This window comes from Sinohyriopsis cumingii, unplaced genomic scaffold (genome assembly GCF_028554795.1).
Source record: "Sinohyriopsis cumingii isolate HCF-2022 unplaced genomic scaffold, ASM2855479v2 utg001510l, whole genome shotgun sequence".
In the NCBI taxonomy this organism is placed as follows: Eukaryota; Metazoa; Mollusca; class Bivalvia; order Unionida; family Unionidae; genus Sinohyriopsis; species Sinohyriopsis cumingii.
This window is the reverse complement of record NW_028316007.1, coordinates 259,150-282,016: the sequence shown is the minus strand read 5'-3', so window position 1 is coordinate 282,016 and position 22,867 is coordinate 259,150. Positions and strand designations below refer to the sequence as shown.

Below are 22,867 nucleotides of genomic sequence, written 5' to 3'. Positions count from 1 at the left end.
CATGTGACGTAAAAAAAATAATTGCATTTCTGCTGTTACCATGGTTTCTTTTCACTGAAATGACCACAACATGACAATACAACATGACAACACACCATGACAACATACATGGTGTTGAAGGTACCCGACATATACAGGGAAAAATAATTACCTCACTAGCCTAAGTCACACCTCGATTTACCTATGTATCAGACACACGTAAATGTGTAAGCCAAGTCGGTTGTTCATTTGCAGCCCAAGTTACGCATTTGATCTCCAATGCTAGTCTAGCTGTGACAGACAGTTACCAAACAAGCCAACCCATTTTCAAGCCTAACTCAAAGCAAATCATAACCACATTACAGATTTAGCTTCTGTGTGAATTTAAAAACGCTAGGCTTATAATTATTAGGTTCATGCCTTCTACCTTAAAAATTAGGGAGGGATCAAAATACGAAACTATCCAGTAAGACCTATCCTCAGACGGGAATCAGTAACTTAACGGAGGAGGGTCACGTGATCTGAACATGGCTGCTCCCACGGAAACAAAACGAAATTAGGAAGGTCTATGTTGAGAGATTAAAACAATCTTGAAGCGTTTACTGCACCAGTGTATTATATATTTTCATTAACGGTGATGAAGTGTGTGGCGGGGGAGGTTGAATAAAAATTTGCACGAAATGTTTGTACATTAATTTGATTGCAAGATGCGCGGAACTTCGACAATAATCTGTAAAATGTCAAATATAGACATTTACCTGATTATATCGTTTCATGCATCTTTTACAAACGATTTAATGTAACACGATAAAGATGTCGACCTCCTCTAGCTTGATTAAGAATGTTTCAGGTATGAATGGAAACAGTATTAAATCAGTTAATGCCACCAATCCTGTGGACAGAGATATTTAAAAACACACCAGGAATAGAATCAGACTGACTGTGTATGGGCTTTTAATAGCTGTACTAAAAGGCAATTTTCCACTTTGCTCCCAAATTCTGGAAAAGTTGTTATCACATCGACTGGAATTCTAATGTCAAACCAGGCTGTGAATAGTGATTTTGATTCCTACTGAAACACGCCAAGATTGCTTTTACCCCTCCGAAGGGTGGGGTGGGTGGCTTTTGTGCTACCCCTGTCAGGAGGCGTCTGTCCTCGGAGACTTTGGTCCTAGTGTGCTTTTGTTCTGGAATAAGTCACGTGGATGCTTGTGTGCAGAGTATGGTTGTGTTACATTTCTCAAGAAATATGTATTCAAAGAGTTCCATGACGTTTTGAACTATATTGTTTGAGAAAAGGAGCTAAAAAGAACAGTTTACCTCTGTTACAGTAAATAACGATGACAGCGATAAATACAAGGAAAGTTATCCTGAGGGTGCAATACAAGATTATTCTCTGCTTTAGTGTATTCGAGCTCAAAGGAATTTCTCACACACTTGCACGCTGAAAAGTACTGGAATGAACTGAGTATCATATATCCATATATTACTGTTTTGTTCCGTTAATTGAAAATTGGGGACCCACCTAATCATGACAATGGCATGTACACTGCTCGTCTTCCATGCACTTCATGAAATAAAAATCTACAGGTTTTGGAACAGTATCATTGTTACACCAGACAGGAACAGATAACACGTAATCCTTGGATTTATGTATAAGAGTCACTTTTTTAAAAAGATTATCGCATTTTCAATTACTCAATGAATAAATTAAATTATCTGATATAAAGGATTTATATTGCCCTTGAATGGTTCATGAACTAACGATCAAATTAAGGCCAAAATTTGTTTTACCGAATTAATGGTAGTGCTCACTCCAGGGTAGACGAGTCTATCAATTTTTAAAAAGTGTTACAGTATTTAAAGACTTTTCCCATTTTCATAACGACCTTAACTTGGTAATATAATTTTCATGATCTAATCTGCTATGTCTTCTCAAAAATTCCCTAAAAGATTTATATTCTTCACTTTAATTATTTTCTATTCAAATTTGCAACTGCATTACCTTGATAGCTATATCTTAATCAGTGAAAACATATTCTGAAATATATTTTCCATCCAAAACTTCTCTGCATAAAATGCAGATTACATACTATATGATTCAATCTGGATAGTTCACTTATGTTACGCGGCGGCTGAAAGAAGTATATAAATACAAATACTCATTTTTTTTTCTTCTGTCAAGACTGTCATACAAGTACTTTCGTCAGCTGCCAGTTATCTCATGTCAACCCCATCAGTCAGTCTTTGCTCCAATTTTGGCTGTATAATCTAAGACAGGGTTTGCAAAATTCATTGAGAGATTCAAAATAGCTGTGTGGAATCGTTCCTTTGTCGCACCGCTAAACACAAGAGTCCTTAGGAATTATATACCACACTAATAAAATCCAAGATGTCCTTGTCTGAATTCACTATAATTCCAAATTATTGTTTTAGACCAAGAATATTAGTGAGTACTTTTTTATTCTAGTAAATTATATTTTTAATAAATAAATCCACCCAAATGAAAAACTGAACACAACAAAAAGATTGATTCCTCTTTTGATGTTAGGGCAAGAATGAAGAATCCTAATAAAAACAAATTTGACCTAGGTTGAAATTACCACCTTCGGGAAACACTCTGATGAACTTAATGGGAAATTTCCATTCTGGAAGTTCCTACGGTCAGAATCAAGACTATCTTTAACTCAAACTAAAGCGAAAATTTTTTCAATTAATAACGATCAGAATATTTCATCTATATTCAATGAGATATAATAGCTAAGTAGTATATTATTTACAAATAAATATCACTAGTCTGGTACACCATTAACTTTATTTTGGACAAAGATCAAGTACAAGATACAGATATACATGACATATAATCATACAGACAAAACCCGGCAAACAATACCGAATATACGTAACAGCGCGGCAATAATATTTATAAGTATTGAAGACTGCTGTGCATCTCGTACTACACTTAAATGAGACAAAAACCAGCAAACAATACAATATAAATATACATAGCAGAATGGCAATAATATTTATACGTATTGAAGACTGCTGTGCATCTCGTACTACAATTAAATACGGAATATTCCGAGTTATTTTAGTTCCTTAGCAAGACAAATAAAACTCTGTATGGCGTCTATGATATCTTGATAAAAATTTACCGCTATTATCAAATTACAGTGATGGCGATGACCAATAAGATTGGTTCGAATAAAGTGATGTGATGTATATAAAATGTGCCTCACTATATGTCAGTTTAATTCTTAGTGGGGTAATGTACTCCAAAAGAACGTACTTTGAACAAACACTGCAGATGTGATAAACAGCGCGAAAGAGGAATGAAAACTGCGTTAGGTAGCGAGATCTTCAACATGAAAACTTCGTTAGGTAGCGAGATCTTCAACATGAAAACTGCTTTAGGTAGCGAGATCTTCAACATGAAAACTGCGCTAGGTAGCGAGTTCTTCAACATGCCATGATTACCAAATGGCATGAAGTAGTGTATTTTAAAAGTCAAGAACTGGCTTTAACAAAGTATTTGTGGTCCTAAACATAATCATAATTAATATGATGCAAAGTTTGTGGGTTTTTTTTATACATAACTATCTTCTTGACGATAAAGTAGAACTAGAGATTTTTTTATCGTTTTGACAGGTAGCTGCCTGTTTATCTATCGGCGTTGGCCTTTGGATTCTGATTGACATGGGGAAAATTGTTACAGACTCCACATATTTCTTCATGGACCCTGCCTTACTTATATGCATCGTTGGTGGCGTCACTTTTATTGTGGCCTTCCTGGGTTGTCTCGGAGCAGTTAGGGAAAACCTAATTCTTTTGAAGATCGTGAGTATGCGGTAATTAATGAACCATTTTTTTTTCAGGAAATATCAACAATATTTTACATTCTGAATTTTTCTTGCTGCTCTCCCATCGTTGACATGATGTAACGGTTGTATACATGTATTTGTTTTTCACTTGTCTAATGATGTAAATTATGCAATAATATAAAACAATGCAAATCAAAACAACTGTCATTTTTCACATGGCACAAAATGAAAAAAGAAAAATGAAATATGTTGTATTACATTATTTCACTTACAACTCAAACTTCTAATCTTCAACTGCATAGTGATTTTAGCTGTAACTCCTGCAATCGCGCATCAAGCTTTAAAAAACTCCACAATAATCTATTTCCTTATAATACGAAATGAAAATGTAAAAAAGAACTATTGCGAATTCAATTCCAAATAATCTTAGAATTTCTAGCACAAGTCCTAATGATTAAAGGTCTGAATAAACTTAAGTGGTATTCCGGAGTAAATCCAATCCTAAAATTTCGATGAACCTGTGATGGTCTGTGTCGTAGTAATGTGCAACAGTCTTTAGTTAAATCACAATAACGCAGTCCAAGTATAAACCCTTATCTCTATTTGATAGGATGTAACTTTTGAGCACTTTGTATTTCCAGAGAAAAATCACTTGAATTAAATAATTTGAACAAATAAATTCCAGCCCCCCCCCCCCCAAACACACACACACACACACCGGGCACAACAATAATGTAACTGATCCTGCTCAGATCTTACGGCACGAAATGAACAATTTCTAGATAAATATCATTATATAGTCCTCTACTTAAACTCAGGCCACAATAACATTTTCTACAACAACACTATTACCTAATGGAAAATTTCATTCTGAAATGTTCCAAATGTTTACAAGATAAATTCTGTGCTATAATTAGAAGGTCTCTTACTATAATTATAGTATACTGTTACGTGTTTAGGCTCGAATAAACAGTAACACAAAAAAGAGTGAAAACAACAAGCTTTGAAAATATAACAACTAATTTATTTCCCTGGAAAAATACTGTAAAAATGAATAAATATGAGAACTTACGGTTTCCAGAAGCAATATCCTGAATAAATACAAGAATAATCCACGAATACATTTTTTGAAGTCCTAATATTGAAATGTTCTAATGATTCCAAGTTAGAATCCCGACGAAGAATCTAAGATGAAAGGCGATGACGTATGCTGTAGCCTGTACTGTGTTGACGTCTACAGTTCCTTGTAGAAACATAATAATTAAACCTCCGGTCTTGAAAATCCAAATAAAATTTTCCAGAAAAGTCTTTGTTCAAGAGTTCTGTATGAATACAATAATATTTCCAGAAAAACGAATTAATCTTTTAGAGTCCAAATAATCTGAAAAAAACTTAACAAATAACTCAAAAACTCAAAACTTCAATACTGGTAAGAACAGAAGAAAACAACTTGACATTAAGTGTTTAAAAGCCCGGACTCTGAGAACTCTATCTCTCTCTAAACATCACTATTAATGCTAAGTATTTCGCAATTTCGGAAATGCCTACTTGCGAAATAGAGGATGACGTGATCATGTTTACATGTAAACGTCACATAGCTCCTGTCTATCCTTGATAAGAACCAATAATTTTACTCCTAGAAAAAGTTGTTTACTTGACCCTCAATCAAGGCCAGGAACTATTTCAAAAATAGAAACAAGTGTTTATATTATTAGGTATTTATAGAAAGATTCAGGTCAAACTGAATTTTCGGGAAAATATCTAATTCCTTGCAAAAACAAATTTACATTATATTGACATATAAATAAAATAAAAAGATTCCAAAACCCACAAACTATCAAATCAAATCAAATACAACTTAAATCAAATATAAATTAAATCTAATGTATGGAGCAATACAGTTTAGTACATAAGAGGTTCACCCAGCATTGTATGAGGAATTTCCAATTTTTAGGACTCGGACTGAGATAAACACGTTGCTTATAAATTAATGAGTCTTACGTCAATCGATTGTAGAGTTATAATAACATAGATCCACGAATTAATGAGTCTTACGTCAATCGGTTGTAGAGTTATAATAAAATTAATCCATGAATTAATGAGACTTACGTCAATCGGCTATAAAGTAATAATAAGATTAATCCATGAATTAACGAGTCTTACGTCAATCGATTGTAGAGTAATAATAACATAGATCCACGAATTAATGAGTCTTACGTCAATAGGTTGTTGAATAATACTAAAATTGATCCATGAATTAATGAGACTTATGTCAATCGGCTGTATTGTAATTATGAGATTCCTCCATGAAATAACGAATCTTACGTCACTCGGCTGTAGTGTAATAATAAGATTAATTTATGAATTAATGTCTTACGTCAATCAGTTGTAGAGTAATAAAAAGATTGATCCATGAATTAATGTCTTAAATCAATCGGTTGTAGAGTAATAATAAGATTGATCCTTGAATTAATGAGTCTTAATTCAAAGAGGCTAAAGAGTAATAAAAAGATTAATTCATGAATTAACGTGTTTTACTTCAATCAGTTGTAGAATAATAATAAGGTTGATCCATGAATTAACGTGAATTAACGTGTCTTACCTCAATCGGTTGTTGCGTAATAATAAGATTGGTCCATGAATTAATGCCTTACGTCAGTCGGTTGTAGAGCAATACTAAGATTGATCCATGAATTAATGTCTTACGTCAATCGGTTGTAGAGTAATAATAAGATTGATCCTTGAATTAATGAGTCTTAATTCAAAGAGGCTAAAGAGTAATAAAAAGATTAATTCATGAATTAACGTGTTTTACTTCAATCAGTTGTAGAATAATAATAAGGTTGATCCATGAATTAACGTGAATTAACGTGTCTTACCTCAATCGGTTGTTGAGTAATAATAATATTAATCCATGAATTAACGTGTCTTACCTCGATCGGTTCTAGAGTAATAATAAGGTTGATACATGAATTAATGAGTCTTGCGTCACTCGGCTGTAGAGTAATAACAAAGATTGATCCATGAATTAATGTCTGACGTCAATCGGTTGTAGAGTAATAATAAGATTGGTCCATGAAATATTGAGTCTTACGTCAATCGGTTGTTGCGTAATAATAAGATTGGTCCATGAATTAATGTCTTACGTCAGTCGGTTATAGAGTAATACTAAGATTGATCCATGAATTAATGTCTTACGTCAATCGGTTGTAGAGTAATAATAAAATTGATCCATGAATTAATGTCTTACGTCAATCGGTTGTAGAGTAATAATAAGATTGATCCATGAATTAATGAGACATACGTCAAATGGTTGTAGATTAATAATAATAAGATTGGTCCATGAATTAATGTCTTACGTCAGTCGGTTGTAGAGTAATAATAAGATTGATCCATGAATTAATGTCTTACGTCAATCGGTTGTTGCGTAATAATAAGATTGATCCATGAATTAATGTCTTACGTCAGTCGGTTGTAGAGTAATACTAAGATTGATCCATGAATTAATGTGTCTTACGTCAATCGGTTGTAGAGTAATAATAAGATTGATCCAAGAATTAATGTCTTACGTCAAATGGTTGTTGCGTAATAATAAGATTGATCCATGAATTAATGTCTTACGTCAGTCGGTTGTAGAGTAATACTAAGATTGGTCCATGAATTAATGTCTTACGTCAATCGGTTGTAGAGTAATAATAAAATTGATCCATGAATTAATGTCTTACGTCAGTCGGTTGTAGAGTAATACTAAGATTGATCCATGAATTAATGTCTTACGTCAATCGGTTGTAGAGTAATAATAAGATTGATCCATGAATTAATGAGACTTACGTCAAATGGATGTAGATTAATAATAATAAGATTGGTCCATGAATTAATAAATCATACGTCAATCGGCTGTAGAGTAATAATGACATTGATCCATGAATTAACGCCTTATTTAAATCAATTTCTTTCGAAGACTGATTCATGAATGACCGAGTCTTACGTCAATCGATCCTTTCGGGAAGTATGCTTTAGAAACCCGAACAGCCATTATTCCATCGGCCGTATAATCCATTAATAAAATACGTAATTCTTCCATCGACCACACCATCTATTAGTATAATACAGTAATTCTTCCATCGTCTCTACCATTCATTAGTATGATAAAGTAATTCTTCGATTTACTCTATAATCCGTCAGTATAATCTAGTCATTCTTCCATCGGTTCCACCATTCATTGGTATAATATGGTCATTCTTATACTGTGGCCCTGTCATCCAGTAGTATAATACAGTAATGATTTGATCAGCACCACCATCCATTAGTATAATCCAGTCATTCCTCTTTCGGCTCCACCAACCATAGTATAATACAGCTATTCCTCGATCGGTCCTATCATCCATTGATATAATACATTCTTCCATCGACTCCATGATCCATTGGTATAATTAAGTCGTTCTTCCGTCGGTCTCACCATCCATTATTATTACATTCATACAATACTAAAAAGGCAGGGGTTCACAACCTTTTTCGGCCAAGGGCCAGACTGCAATTTCTAAGACAACACGAGGACCGCAAACACTAATTTCTTTAATATAATTACTGTTCACGTGCCAGATTTCTGTGTTGTTTTAATTTGCCCTGAGGGCCGGACAGAACACGTTCGCGGGCCGGGGATAGTGCACCCCTGAAATAAGGTCTTATGTTCATTTTCATATATTTTGATTTCATTAATACTACTATCATATTTATACCGGAGACAACTTAATGCCTAAATCTAAACTTGAATGAACGTGTACAAAGCAAGAAAATAGCAATGTAGGATCCATGTGCGATATGTATGTTACCCTTATAAGTCATACAAATAAAGAATGCGTCAAAATGTGCATGTTCAACACTATCCATTATTTTACTATCCCTGAAGTTACTTACTCACAAGATAGTGTTTATATTATTTATTTTTGGCAAAGAAAGCGCATACATCGGATTACTACTGACTTTACTTAACTTTTTAATATATATTCATGATCTAAATTTTCAGTTTTTTTATATACTCTCTGTGATATTTGTGGGCGAGTTGACTTTGGGAGTGGTGATATTTGTCCTTTTTACCGTCCCCGAAGCTCGAGTTAACCTCAGTATGACACCAGAAAAGGTTCTACGATCGGGCATTATCCGTTACATGGATGATGATGACATGAAAGAGTGGATGGATCTTATCCAGGCTGAGGTACCCTCTAAAGTCTTACTACAGGATGTTTGCTTAGAGTCTCTAGAACGATCTTTAGCGTTGAAACTTTACACTTTCATTCCTTTATAAATTTCGGCACGGGACCATGTAGCTGTACATACATAGTGCAAAGAGGCATTAATAAACAGCAGAATATGAACAATTTGTTTTCAAAAGTAATAAAAAAAAGTTTGCAAATCTTTGTGCAAATATGTAACTATCTTATAATTTTACAAGGTACAGAATTATTCTGTTCGAATTAAAGACTCATCTGGTGACAAAAGTAGTCGGTAGACTAAATTTGGTAGGTAACTGCACACTAGAATCTCTTTTGAATGGATATATGATACTTTCGATGTCGCTGGATTGAAATAGTTCCATATATATATTTTACCTCTTTGAATTAGTTTGCGAGACTTGAAACCGTGAGCTTTTCCTCTTATTTGTCAGTTCAGATGTTGTGGTATTGGCCACATGAGCGAAGAGGGGTTTCGAGACTGGCAGATCAACATGTATTTTAACTGTTCTTCAACCAATCCCAGTCGATGGAGGTGTGCTGTGCCTACATCCTGTTGTAATTTTGAACCGGTAAGAGGCGTCACATTACATTATCGATTCGATTGAAAATGTTCTTAAGAAACTAATTCCACTCTAACAAATGTATGGCATGGTTTGATCGTCAACAGGCCAAGAAAACCAGTCTCGAAAGAAATCTATTAAAGATTAATATCTATGTCTGTGTTAAGTGGCTCATGGCAGGTGACAATAGTATAGTTTGTTTTTAATTTTATAGAAGAAGCTGATGCAGCCATGCCATTACGTAAGATATGTTGTAAATGAAATCAGTTATAGCGTTTTGTTCATTTTCGTTTCTTTAAAGAGAATTACATTTTATGCTTGTTTTTTTTAAAATTATTTTGTTTTAAGATTAGATATGCAACCATTCGTAATGTTTTACCGCAGGCACACACTCTTCAATAATGGTCAAGTAATGTCTACACAATCTATTCGTAATTACATTTTCTTCCAAGTTCGCAGTTAATTTGCAATCAGGATCCCCATTTGGTAAAGATTGTTCAAGACAAGATTAAGTAGTAAATTTCCTTTATATCAAACCGACGTATTAGCAATTTACTTTTCCACGCATTCAGATGGTTGATATTCCTCTTTGTAGTATTCAGTAAGAACAGGGAAAGTGCAAATAGATTCATCTTCGGTGTCTTAGCTATACACTTTCTCAATCATTTTTCCCGATTATTGCCAATTTTCTCGCTACTTCAACAATATTTACCAGAATCACAACTAATACAACTGTGATCCGTGAACCATCATCAACATCATCGTTAGCATCATCATCATCATCATCATCCTTAGCATCATCATCATCATCCTTAGCATCATCATCATCATCATATTCTTCTTCTTCCATCTTTTGCAGCGGTTGCTACTACTGTTTTTCTTTCAAGTATTATTATTTATTATCAATTAAATATAAAAGTGTTCATTTTAATGTTGATGTCTCACATTCTTAAAAGGCACTGAATCTAAAATGGCGTTGTGAATTATTTGAATCACTTTAGTGTATATCCATATTTGAGTATTTCTTTCTTATTTTCTTTACCCGCTCATTGACAGATAAAATGGCGATTATGCTCCTTTCCTACGTTTTCGAAACTCATCATAGATATTTTAACTGAGACTTTCATTTCTCGGATGTGACAGCGACGTTTTGCACATGTCGAATTTCACTCTTAATTCTGGGTCGAGGCTAATGCATTTGTATGGATAGGGGGAGTAATAGATAGGATTAGGAGAGTAATGGGTAGGGTAGGGGAATAATGGGTGGGGATGGGGAAGTTATGGGTAGGGTAGGAGAGTAATGGTTGGGTAGATGGTAATGGGTAGGTAAGGGGAGTAATGGGTATGGTCGGGGAGCAATGGGTGGGGTAGGGGAAGTTATGGGTAGGGTAGGGGATTAATGGGTTGAGTAGGTGGTAATGGGTAGGTAGGGGGAGTAATGGGTAGGGTAGGGTAGGGGGGAGTAATGGGTATGGTAGGATAGCAATGGGTGGGTAGGGGAGGAAATAACTAAGAGATACTAAAAGAATATAAATGAACAATGCAGACTGTGCCTTTGTTTTGATTTTGATGTCAAAGCAATGTGGCACGAAATAATACTACAACTTAGCGACACACTTGATGTCAAAGCAATGTGGCACGAAATAATACTACAACTTAGCGACACACTTGATGACCTGCCATTAAAATGTTGACTTATATTACCTCGCCCATACTTACTCTCTATACAAATAGGCAAAAAAAAAATATGGTTTCAACAAAGAAGTTGCTCTGAATACGTCGCCATAATAAATTTGAAAAGTATGGACGATTACACATCTTGTAACCAATGGTGTTTGCATTAATCAAGTCATGTATTGACAAATATGTATTGACAAGCCCATATTAAAACACACACTCAGCAAGAAAATTTACATACAACAACCAAAATTATGCGATGCTGCCTTTAAAGGCTTCTCTCTGAGTCCAGTCTCTTACTGATAGTCACTCTTATTCTAGGCATGGAAGTTATTTCCTTTTAAAGCCAAACAAATTCTGACTAAACAGCACGTCTTCTTACTCACACACTGACAAATCAATATCATCTATTTTGTTTTTGACAAAAGAAGATCTTCCGTAAATATCAACCATTATATTATTTTTTAAAAAAGAACTCGTGTACGTATGTAAAACTTTATGAGATGAATCGGAAGATTTTTACACAGCATCGAGTACAGCCATTACTTCACGGCCACATATTGGCGGATCGGTTATTGTCAGTGTTGGTAATGTTTAATACCAGTCGGGAGTGTTTTGAAGATGAGTGCTTTGGATTCTGCTGACATATTTTAAAAATTCTTACGGTGGTGCCAGTCCATACGAATCAAAATAAACAATTCCACGTAGATCATTAGCGTATGCAACCCAAAGAGTACCTGGACCAGAACGTTTATCGAAATTAATGATACCTGTTTAAACACGGTTGGATTGTTTTGGTAACTGATCAGGCATCAAAACACCTCTGAATTTTTTTATATTTTAAATTTTTAGCAGCATCAATTAAATCAAAATTTGACATAGGAAGAATCAGCGAAGTGTTCCTGGAAGTCTCAGACCTTTTCCGTACCAGTGAGGGGTTCCTGGTAATCTTAGACCCTTTCCCTTTTTTTGTGGAAGTTTTTATTCCTTTTCCTGTTGCTTTTTTTAGTGCTATTGGAGCGCTCCGGTGGCCTAGTGGTTAGAGCGTCCGCCTCGGAAGCGGAAGGTCGTGGGTTCGATCCCCGGCCGAGTCATAACAAAGACTTACAAAAATGGTACAAACAGCTGTATTGCTTGGCGCTCAGCATTAAGAGGTTAGTGTTAGGACCCGTCGGTCTGGTGTCAGGATAATGTGACTAGGTGGGATATCATGCTACATGTCTGCGGCATGATGCCCCAGTGCTAGACATCACTATAAACTGTCATACTGCAGACATCGTAGCATAATTGTTATAGCGACGTTAAAATTCCAAATCACACACACACACACACACACACACACACACACACACACTGGTATAGCTGCAAGAAGTGGAAATATACCACCCGTCTTGTCTGCGTCTTTAATAGCACCCGCCGAAAGATTAAGTTTAACACCTTTATTTGATCGTTTGTCGTTATTAAAGTTCTTGAGTTGACGGTCTGACAATGATAGTTTATTTCGATACCTGTGATATGATCTTTTTAATGATATTTTTTTTTCGAAGTTTTTGGCTGATTTCCATTGAAATTGTTTAATCTGACCAGGAGTCAGACTGACACTAACATGATGATATGACATTATAATATCATGAGCGATTTAATTACATGCTTTCTGCTGGGGCATCAATGACCCTCATTGTCCACCAGTACCTTCTAGTTGCATTTTTTTGTCGCTGAGTATAACAGCAATTGCTCTGTAATTAGGGATAGCAACAGCATCTCTATTTACACGAGCTGGAAACTCTATATCAACGATAGATTGTCTAAGTAAATCTACATGTTCTAGAGAAAAGTAATATATCGGATAAAGCATCGTAAAATATAATTGTGATATCAATATTCTGATCACGCCCCATAAATTTCATCAAACGACGATATACACGCGCTACATGATTTTGATCAAAATTGAACAATACATCTTCAGATGGTTCTTGATGTCCGTTTATCCTTAAAGAAACTTCACTAACATCGAGTTCGTCAAATATCGTTATGCTATTATTTTGATCATGTATTCGTGCGATATCTTGAACTGTGACGAATATAAATGCATTGGTGCAGAAACACCTTGCTGTGATGCTATATACCATGTGAATAAACCACTAAATGTATTTTGAACGATATCTGTAGTCATTGTCAACCATGACAATGTTGATTTACCGCCTTGACCAACGAAAGATAATAATCGTTGTTCTTCGTCGATTGATGGAATTATCACTGGCATCCACAATGAAAGTTTGGTCAATATCACTTTACCTTCATCGACTGAACACCAAATTGCATAATTGTCTGTAGCATTTCATACAAGTGCAACAGTATGGTTAGCTCCAAAAATAACTTTTCTAACATCTCTACAAAATCCAAAAATATGAGATAATGGAGTTGCGCATGAAAATCTTCTACGATTAACTTATAATATTGATCGACTTGCCGAGAATCCTAAATTAAATTTTGGATTAACACTAATAATCATGTTTTCAACATCAGCGTCAGCATCGCCTGCATCGTTTCTTGGTCGTCTTATGTCATACTGTCTGTAATCAGAAAAGTCAGAAGTATCCAAACATCATTGACGGACCAGCTGATCTTGAATACTCATCTGAATATCTTGCTAGATCTATTATCGTCGTGGCAAATTCGACGTCTTTCTGAATTGATTCAATATTTTTCTGTCGATGATATATGTGGCGCTGTCAAACAATGCCAATATACCATTATTTAAAAAACTAACCGATCATTAGCTCCATATTCAGCATTATCTGTTTTCATAATTTCACCTTCTACTTCAATAAATGCTCAGCGGGTAAGAAATATCTACTTGATTCCTGAACTTGTAGTTCGAATCTCCCACGCCGATCTGGTTATCGTGCGTCCTAAGAATACTATTGATAATCACGCACAGACTCAGTTTGAGAACTGGCGTATCCATATTAAATGCTGTATCTGACATACGCTTGAATATTTTATTATAATTGTTATCGTCTAAAACGAAGACCACTTCCTGCTATCAGACTAGCAGATATATTTTGTTCTGCTCTACCAGCCAATTCTGCTATTTTTTTTTTAATTTGCAGCTTGATTTATTATTTTACTAACGTCTGAAGGCATAACTTCAGTACTGTGCAATTTTACTGGCTGTGGTTTTACTGGCTGCGGTTTTCTTCGTATTAATCGTGCTAGACTACCCTTGATTGCTGAGAATGCTCTACTAGCAACAGCACCACAGCACCAATACCGTAATCAAGAACAACGTGAATAGCTTTCATTCCCAGTTGCTTTGCAATCGGTATCGCTTTTGGGGCTATCCTTTTAAATATACCCTAAACAACATCACTTAGTCCATCACGGTAAAATGCTTCGTATGTTGGTAATCGCGAATTTGTCACACTGACTAATCTAGGTCTAAGTTGAGAATTATGTATGATCGTCATATTTTAATTATTGTATCTAATTACATACCCTCAATCACTGTGATAATCATCAACGATTTCATCAAAAAGAGACCAATAAATATCAATATGCATGATACCGCCTGTAAATAAACGTTGACGAATATCAGCTGCTCCATTCATTATCAGCTCGTTTTCCGCCAATCAGAATTTCGAGTCTTTCAACATCTGCAAGGACGTTGCTGGGACATGGAGTAATAAAACCGCTTCCTCGTATAACAAGACCACTTCCAGTTGTTTTTACTACTTTTTTCTTACTTGGTGAGGAACTTAATTTCTTCCATCGTTTAATTTTTTCACATTCCAAATCATCTTCTTTTTGTTTGCTTTCTCGTTCAACCTCTTTAAGTTTCGACGTCATTACAATTTCTCTTTGTTTCCTTTCTGCTTTTGCTTTTTCAAGTTGCTGCTTCCTTTCTTTTTCTCTTTATCTCCTTTCTTGTCTTACGTGTTCAATATACTCATCTACTTTCTGGTTAAAAATATTAAAATATTTAACATCTTCCTCAGCGGCAGCTTTTAGAGTTTTAACATATTCGGGTGTTACATACTTATCTCTATCACGATATCTAAACGCGGCAATATCAATTATTTTGTCTTCGGCTTTGATAGTGGTAATACCTTCGGGTGTGAATTTATCAACAATTTTCGTCTTAACTCCTGGCAGAGGTTGTGGTTGAGGAGATTCCTGGGGTGGTGGTTGACCTCCTTGAAGACGGCCAGCAATAACAACAGGCAATGTTTCAAGAGCTTTTTGAACCGCCTCAGTTGCTATAACAATTTTCATTGTTGGTTCGACAATTGGTTTGAATATCTGTTCTCCACCTTCTGCAAATTCCATCCGAGACGGCTCCTGACGTGCTTGTAGTTGCTGCTTGACAGCATCACGGACTGGAATATATTTCTTAATTAACTCTAGTCGCTCTCGAGCTAATCTAGCTGTGCGAGATTTCATTATTGATATAATAATGATTTAATTACTCACACACTAAAACAGCAGGGAGGGTGCGACCAACAATGAGTGTCCGAAAGGTAAACAAAAACACGCATACAAATTTGAAAACACGAACGACAAAGATGAAGTGACAAAATGAGCTAACCCAATTAGAGAAACTCTCGGTTTTGGTCAGAGACTTCGGTTTGGCGTTATTGACCTTATATTTTTCTTCTTTTTTCGTACGAAGTTTTATTTTCAAAGTAGACTCTTCCAAAAATAGGTTGGTTCACTCTCCCTGCTGCTATTTTCGATCAGATGCGATTAAATTTGACGATATGATTATCTGTATGAACGGTTGAACAAAAATCTGAAAAGAATCATTGTGTTTATAAAATAATACTTAGAGATAAGAATACTGTAAACTTTTGCGTGATTTCTGATGTGAGAACACTAAAGTACTCCTAATAATATGAGGCATATTTACACAAACCTAAGAAAAAATTAGAATTGAGTAGAGCTAAAGTCGACAGATAAAACAAGCCGTGTATCCAAGATAATACCGGACAGTGCCTGTGGCAGGTGACAATGTCAGGCTATTTACTTAAACGTTTATTTAACCAATTATTCATTAAATTGGTATCTTTCTAAAGATATGACCAAGGTGGGGACTGTTGTCGAAATTTGCTTTAGAAAGAGATACTGTGAGCATTCAAATGATGCAAAATGTCTAGAGTTGAGAAAACAGTCACAAATTGCGTTTGTTATATATATTTTTGTCCAGTTCCGATATTAGTCGTGTTTTTTGCGAAAAACTTCGTAATATAAAAAGATATGGATAATTTGTGGAAAACTCGTCAAATTATGGGTGTAAACCTTGATATAAAAACAATCTACAGATTGCGGGCGATGTAGAATTTTACGCTTATAAATATACTTGACTCTTCTCAAATGCCATTTTCCTGTGACCTCATGAAGTATTAATTACAAAGAGTTATGCGACTGTTTCGGCTTTAAAGGAGCATCACTTTTTAATCAGCTTTGGTATTTGTCTGGCCAGCTTTGGTATTTGTCTGCTTTGGTATTTGTCTGGCCAGCGGTGGTTGCATTTTATTTTTATCAATGGATACATTTGATAGTTGTAAGAATTCTGCTGTCGCAGTAAATACTAGCAACTAGCACGACGTCCTTTTAGCAGGCATGTTCCTTATTCTTCCAACACATCCCTTGATAATAGTTCTGGCACTCATATTTCGTTAAGTATGTGTGATGGGAAGGAAAACTGAACCATTTGTGGAACTACCTTTGACGTGTTACTTACTGTAGGATTTGTTTCTTTCAGTAATCGCACTAATTATTTATTTCCTTTTTAATTGTACTACATATTTATTACACTTTAATAAATCGTACTACATATTTATTACACTTTAATAAATCGTACTACATATTTATTACACTTTATAAATCGTTCTACATATTTATTATAATTTAATACCAATGTTCCATTTTACTTGAATGGTGCAGGCATGACATTAAAGTTGTGTCTATTTTCTATTTATTCTCAGGGTGATCGAGTGAATCTAATGTGTGGATTCGATATGACTGATAAACCGGTATGACTCTCTCTCTCTCTCTGATATTGGTAGCTTTGTTATGATGCGCATCTCATGGTACTTCAAATTCTCAGAACAGGAACAATTTGATAAATAATTTAAAAGCAATGTCAATGATAGTGACTTGTTCATTTATGTAATACACTGTTTATGACACACACACACACACACACACACACACACACACACATATATATATATATATATATATATATATATATATATATATATATATATATATATATATATATATATATATATATATATATATATATATATATATACCAAACGAAGACTTTGTGTGTTCATGCCGCGCACGTGTGGGTATACGTGTGTGTATTGCTAGTTCGGTTTTACTTTATTGTTTCAGATCAAAGATGTGAAGGACTATATTTTTACTCGCGGATGTTTACAGGGCTTTGGAGAGTGGTTAGAAAGACATCATGAGTGGATTGTGGTTACATCATTATCTATTCTCATTATGCAGGTATATATTTGATAATTCAAACATGCATTGATTGTGAAAAGATGCGGACTATACCCTAGTATATTTCGTAAATCATACATTTTTTAAAATTGTAAACAAGCACTGACGATACCATATATGAATCTGCACTTATTTCTGTGCGGAGGAGTGTGTAACTTCTTGCCGTATTTGAGAGTCTTCTTTGACGTGTTATATTTGATGTTTACTTTCATGACGTTAAAGCTGCATAGATCTATTTTCTTTTTATATATTTACTAATTACTACCATACCCTCGTTTATTGAGTATACATGGACTGGGGGTATGAAGAGAACCTCTGTGGTGGCGACAGGCGCCTCCCTTTGTCGAAACGCTGGGAGGGATCGTTCACAAAATGTGACTCTTCCTGAAGAAGGGACCATTATTTAATGTTCCGTCCGACGAATGACACACAGTTCAGATTCACACCAACCAATGACGCTGATGGAGGTATTTGGATGCATATTTTCTGGACCTGAAATTCGAGCCCGGGACTTTGTCTTAACAGGCCAATGTGCTATTCATTAGGCTGGAACCCTTTTCTTTGACATCTCTTAGCAGAAGCGTATTAGTCATTTTTCATTGCGTCAGTAGCGCCAACAGTGTTTGGTTATGTATGGTGTTGCTGTTGTAACATTCGACCACGTAATGATGGACAATGTCAAAGATGAAAGTGCTTTCTCACCATCTCCAAGTGGCTTCCACCTAATAACAAATCACATTAACAGAAATATGGGTTATTTCGATTGTGCGTAAATATGAACATATTAAACGAGATATCTCGAACATTTTCTTCCAAATCTGAGACTTTGTATGTTGTCTGCGTGATTAATAATTTAACCCGTACTAAAGTCTGAATATACCTCCCCGTTTGTTTGTTTTTAAAAAACACACACACAAAAAAAAAAACAACCGATTGAAACAGTCATTTTTGGACAAGTCCATTTTTAGTGAAGGGGTGTATTTATAACTATACATGGCTGTACATAGGAGGAAAATACTGTTGTCTGTTTCCGATGTTTGCAATGTCAAATCAAGCAAAGGAAAAGAATGACAACTACAGATTTGCCTTTCGCGTTAATATAACAAGCGGCGTAATTCCTATGTACATATGTGCAAAAAGATATAACTCTAAACTCTCAACATTATGACAATTTACGGAATTATCCAGCTGGTACCGAAGACGATGAACTACGTCACAATGTTGTCTGAGGGAAAGAGTCTCGCCCATAGTGTACGTAATATGGCGCCGTGTTAGTATGGGAAGTGCAGTGAGCATGAAAGGCGCAGAGGTCGCAAGTGTTATGGCTTCTCTGGTCACAGTCAGGTTAGAAATTATAAATCAATGAATGAATTGACTAAGTTCTGTGCACCTTTTATCACATTAAAGTTTTCCGTTACTGGAATCAGTAGGGGAACAAACAAACGGTGATGTATAGTCAGGCTAGAATTACTCCTTACTGGTAGCTGTTGGAACGATTCTGAGTGAGGATTATATTATTTGAATATATGGTGTAATGTTGTACTTGTATGGAATGACTAATACTAATGATAACGTTGCCATATTATTTTCCATATTTTAATCCCATCTATGTTGTTCTTTGAAACACCGCTGCACGTTTAGTGCAATATTTTCGTGTCATCATATTTTGGGGTTGGGGTCTTGGTTGTGGTGGTGTTGACGGTGGTGGGTGATATATAGTTTACTGTATACTATTGTACTGATGCACACAAAAGTTATTTTTCATGACTAAACGCCATAAATATATGACAGTAAGTACACTGCAGATGTAGGAAATATTTACTGTGATGTTGGTAATACCATATGTTAAAGAATGTTTTCTGCAAAATTGCACATTTTAAGCACTAATTTCAGATTTTCTGTAGTATTATGTTTTAATTATACAGCATTATTATCGAACATCATTTGCGAAATAATAAAAAATTATAATGTTGAAGATGTGTGTTCTCTCAGCAATACAGTTAAACAAAAATAATACGTATACTTCATTCAGTTGTGTTATTGCATTTTGCTTGATATTTGGTTCATATAATCAGTCAATTTTACTCATGACAGGGACTCAAGGTTTTGACACCCTGTGTATATGTTATATCTGTTTATAAAAGACTTTGAGAAGAAAAGTAAGATATAAAGGTAACAAAAAATGAGCCAATAGATGATAGTATGAAGTAAGTGAACCCTAATTACTGAAGTTCATAGTCCTAATTGTAAACCGAAGTTAACAGGGCCTCCATATTTATTCTTACATAAAAATGCGAACAAGCATTTGTTCCATGCGGTGTGTCAAGATAGGCCTTTGCAGGTTTATTTCCGGTATTAACGCTCACCAAATACAGAGGGGTCGATGTCTTAAATATGTTTTATTGCCTTAAATGTTGACAAATGTATACGTCCTTCCAATTCTCACAGCTTAGCATAAACCCTTTCTCATCAATCGATGAGACATTTACATGAGTGGCGGTACTAAATGAATGTGGCTTCAAACAAGTATATGTTACCATAAATAGATACGAGAAAGAGACGGGAGAGTCACTTGTTTTGTCTTAGCCTCTATTTAACTTCTGAAGATAGGATAGTTACTGTAAGCTGCTTTTTGAATCGGAGAGTGAATTCAAAACATGAATGGAAGAGTGTGAGAGTGAGTTTCTATTTATTTGGAATCTAGCTTGAATTCATATTTAAAAAAATGTTCTTACTTCTTAGACTGCACCTATTGATCTCACCGACCAGTGGCGTTAGAACGTCATCAGGTTAAGAAAGAGAGGCAATGTATACAATCCTATGAAAGTAACACAGTTTATGACATTTTCGTCTGTCTGCAATGGTAGACCAACCGGTGTTTTTGTAAAATCTTATGACGTGATGCATATCGCCAGAAATAAATTAGAAAATATATAATTCGAAATATATTAATGGTATATAAAAGGTACCCTGACCGGCTCAAATACTATAGTGTGCATGTGCATGTCTTTAAGCATTATTGCCTGTGTGAGAGTCTTAACTTCATCACTGCCTAAGTCCTCGATTAAATCGCCTGTAATTGTATCATCAGACACTGAAGCCCACTCAGTGATGATGTTCAGTGAATCCCAAAAGTGTGATGAGCCAGATGGAAATCGATAGATTAAAAGTAATAGCTATTTCGTACATTTTACACATATTTCTATCTCTATTCCTACAAAGTTACATGTCAGCTGTTTTATAAATCTATATTGTTTTGTAACTCCTGGTACATGATTTTATTTAATTTTTGTAATTTTATTCATGGATTTAAATTGTACAGATTATCTGAAGATTTTTCCTACATGACTATGGTCTGTTTTATTAAAATTAAAGTACGTAAATTTGTGTAGGGTCAATAAATAGCTGCTTATGTACGTCTTGACAGTTACTAAGAATGGAATTATTAGTAAACATATTTAAGAGATTCGGCCTTTTCCCCTTGGACAGATCGGCCAGTTAGCATATTAGAAGAATCAAGTTAATTCTTATTGGATGAATTAGGTCACATGAATAGGTATTTTGAAACATTAGAATGAGTACTAAGATCTGTCACGTGGGAATATGTTGTGCAATATAGTCATGATATAAGGTGTATATAGTGAGATAACTGAGGAATCAATATCATAACATTCATTCCTATTTTGGACTCATTGTTGTTTCTTGCGATCCTGTTGTAACATCAAGTCTGAGCGGAAGAACATTTGTTTTGACTGTTTTAGTAGAAGTAGTTAGTGTTCATTTTATGGGCTATAATATTGTTCCTGGAACTAATCTGAATTATTCAAAGTAGTTCTGGACAACGCCATTTTCACTACGTCACAACTATTGGTGGACCAGCACATTTCCGGTTGTTAAGTTTATACCGAATTTTCATTATTTTGGACTCTAATATAATTCTTCCAGGATTATTTTAGCTTCACTTCATAATACTGTAAGTTCTTCTCACATTTTCATATGTGTGTGTGTGTGTGTGTGTGTGTGTGTCTGTGTCTGTGTAAAATTTTATTTGTTTTTTTTATTAACATCAGCAAATTAGCATATTATTCTTTCTGTTACAGTTTCTAGCGGTTTTGTCGTCCAGAGTGATGATCAAACGATTAGAAAGACATCAAAGACGGGCGAATACTCGCCAGTGCCAGGAAAGTTGATTCATACAGTACTTATTTTCAAGGTGCTAAAATTATTCTAACACATTCTACACGGAATCTGTGTAGCTGAGTCGCTGATTGTGCGGTGGCGAAATTCAGACCACTTGATGCTTTTATTGACATAACAGAGCATACAAATCAATTGAAAATGGTTGCTTAATGAAAACAGTATAAATGATTGCAAGACTACCCAGATAAATTTGTGCACAGTCTACCGGAAATGTGCTAATTTATTACATCAAGGAAATATACTTTATTAAAACGAAGACAGCTTGTGCAGTGTTTGGAAGAACACTACACCTGATCAATAAATAATTCCATTCAAGTTTGAGAAAATAAAGATGTTTCTTATATCAACCTAGTCTGCGTTTAATTCCCCTATTACAACTTCAAGAAACAAGGAAACAAAGACAAGTGAAGACGTCAGAGAAAATGTAAAATTCTTAACTGGAATATTGAAACGACAAGTCCATGGCAACCTGAACAGAGAATTCAAAATATGAAGACAAACATTATGTTACGCACCAAAGCTCTGCCAACTTTGTCCACGTTAATTGGCTTTCTTTACAAAAATTTATTATAATCTTCTTTTTGGCACATTTCACACTTTGGTACCGTAGTTTAGTTCTGCCTGGAATGCAGATAGGGTAAAGCCAGACATGTAGAATCCCCAAATGGACGCACCAACTAATTTTTGTCAGAACGAATGTAGAATATTGTCCAATATTCAGTGTACACACGATCGAAAGCCGCTTTCTAGTTATATGTTTGACTATTCATAACGTAGGAAATAGCAGTTAAACAAAGGAAATAACTCATCAATTAAATTTGTAACTGATCCTTATGCAAGATACATCTAAGACTTGAGATCCTTGCAGCATCTT

The 22,867-nt window shown here is 35.0% G+C and overlaps 1 protein-coding gene across 3 annotated transcripts in view; it reads left to right on the top strand.

Annotated features, from left to right (window-relative positions):
* Nucleotides 1–22,340, top strand: part of LOC149772391 (tetraspanin-14-like) — a 95,897-nt gene extending 73,557 nt beyond the window's left edge. For 2 of the 3 annotated variants that reach the window (XM_089947866.1, XM_089947867.1), the window contains exons 3-8: nt 3,628–3,816; nt 8,827–9,015; nt 9,466–9,603; nt 17,259–17,306; nt 17,677–17,793; nt 21,894–22,340. In XM_089947866.1, coding sequence (XP_089803992.1) covers nt 3,628–3,816; nt 8,827–9,015; nt 9,466–9,603; nt 17,259–17,306; nt 17,677–17,793; nt 21,894–21,983 — 771 coding nt within the window. In that variant the 3' untranslated portion in view covers nt 21,984–22,340. Of the gene's footprint in view, nt 1–3,627; nt 3,817–8,826; nt 9,016–9,465; nt 9,604–17,258; nt 17,307–17,676; nt 17,794–21,893 lie in introns of those variants that run through there. The other variant, XR_016417710.1, reaches the window with a different exon arrangement.
* Nucleotides 22,341–22,867: the final 527 nt, after the last annotated feature.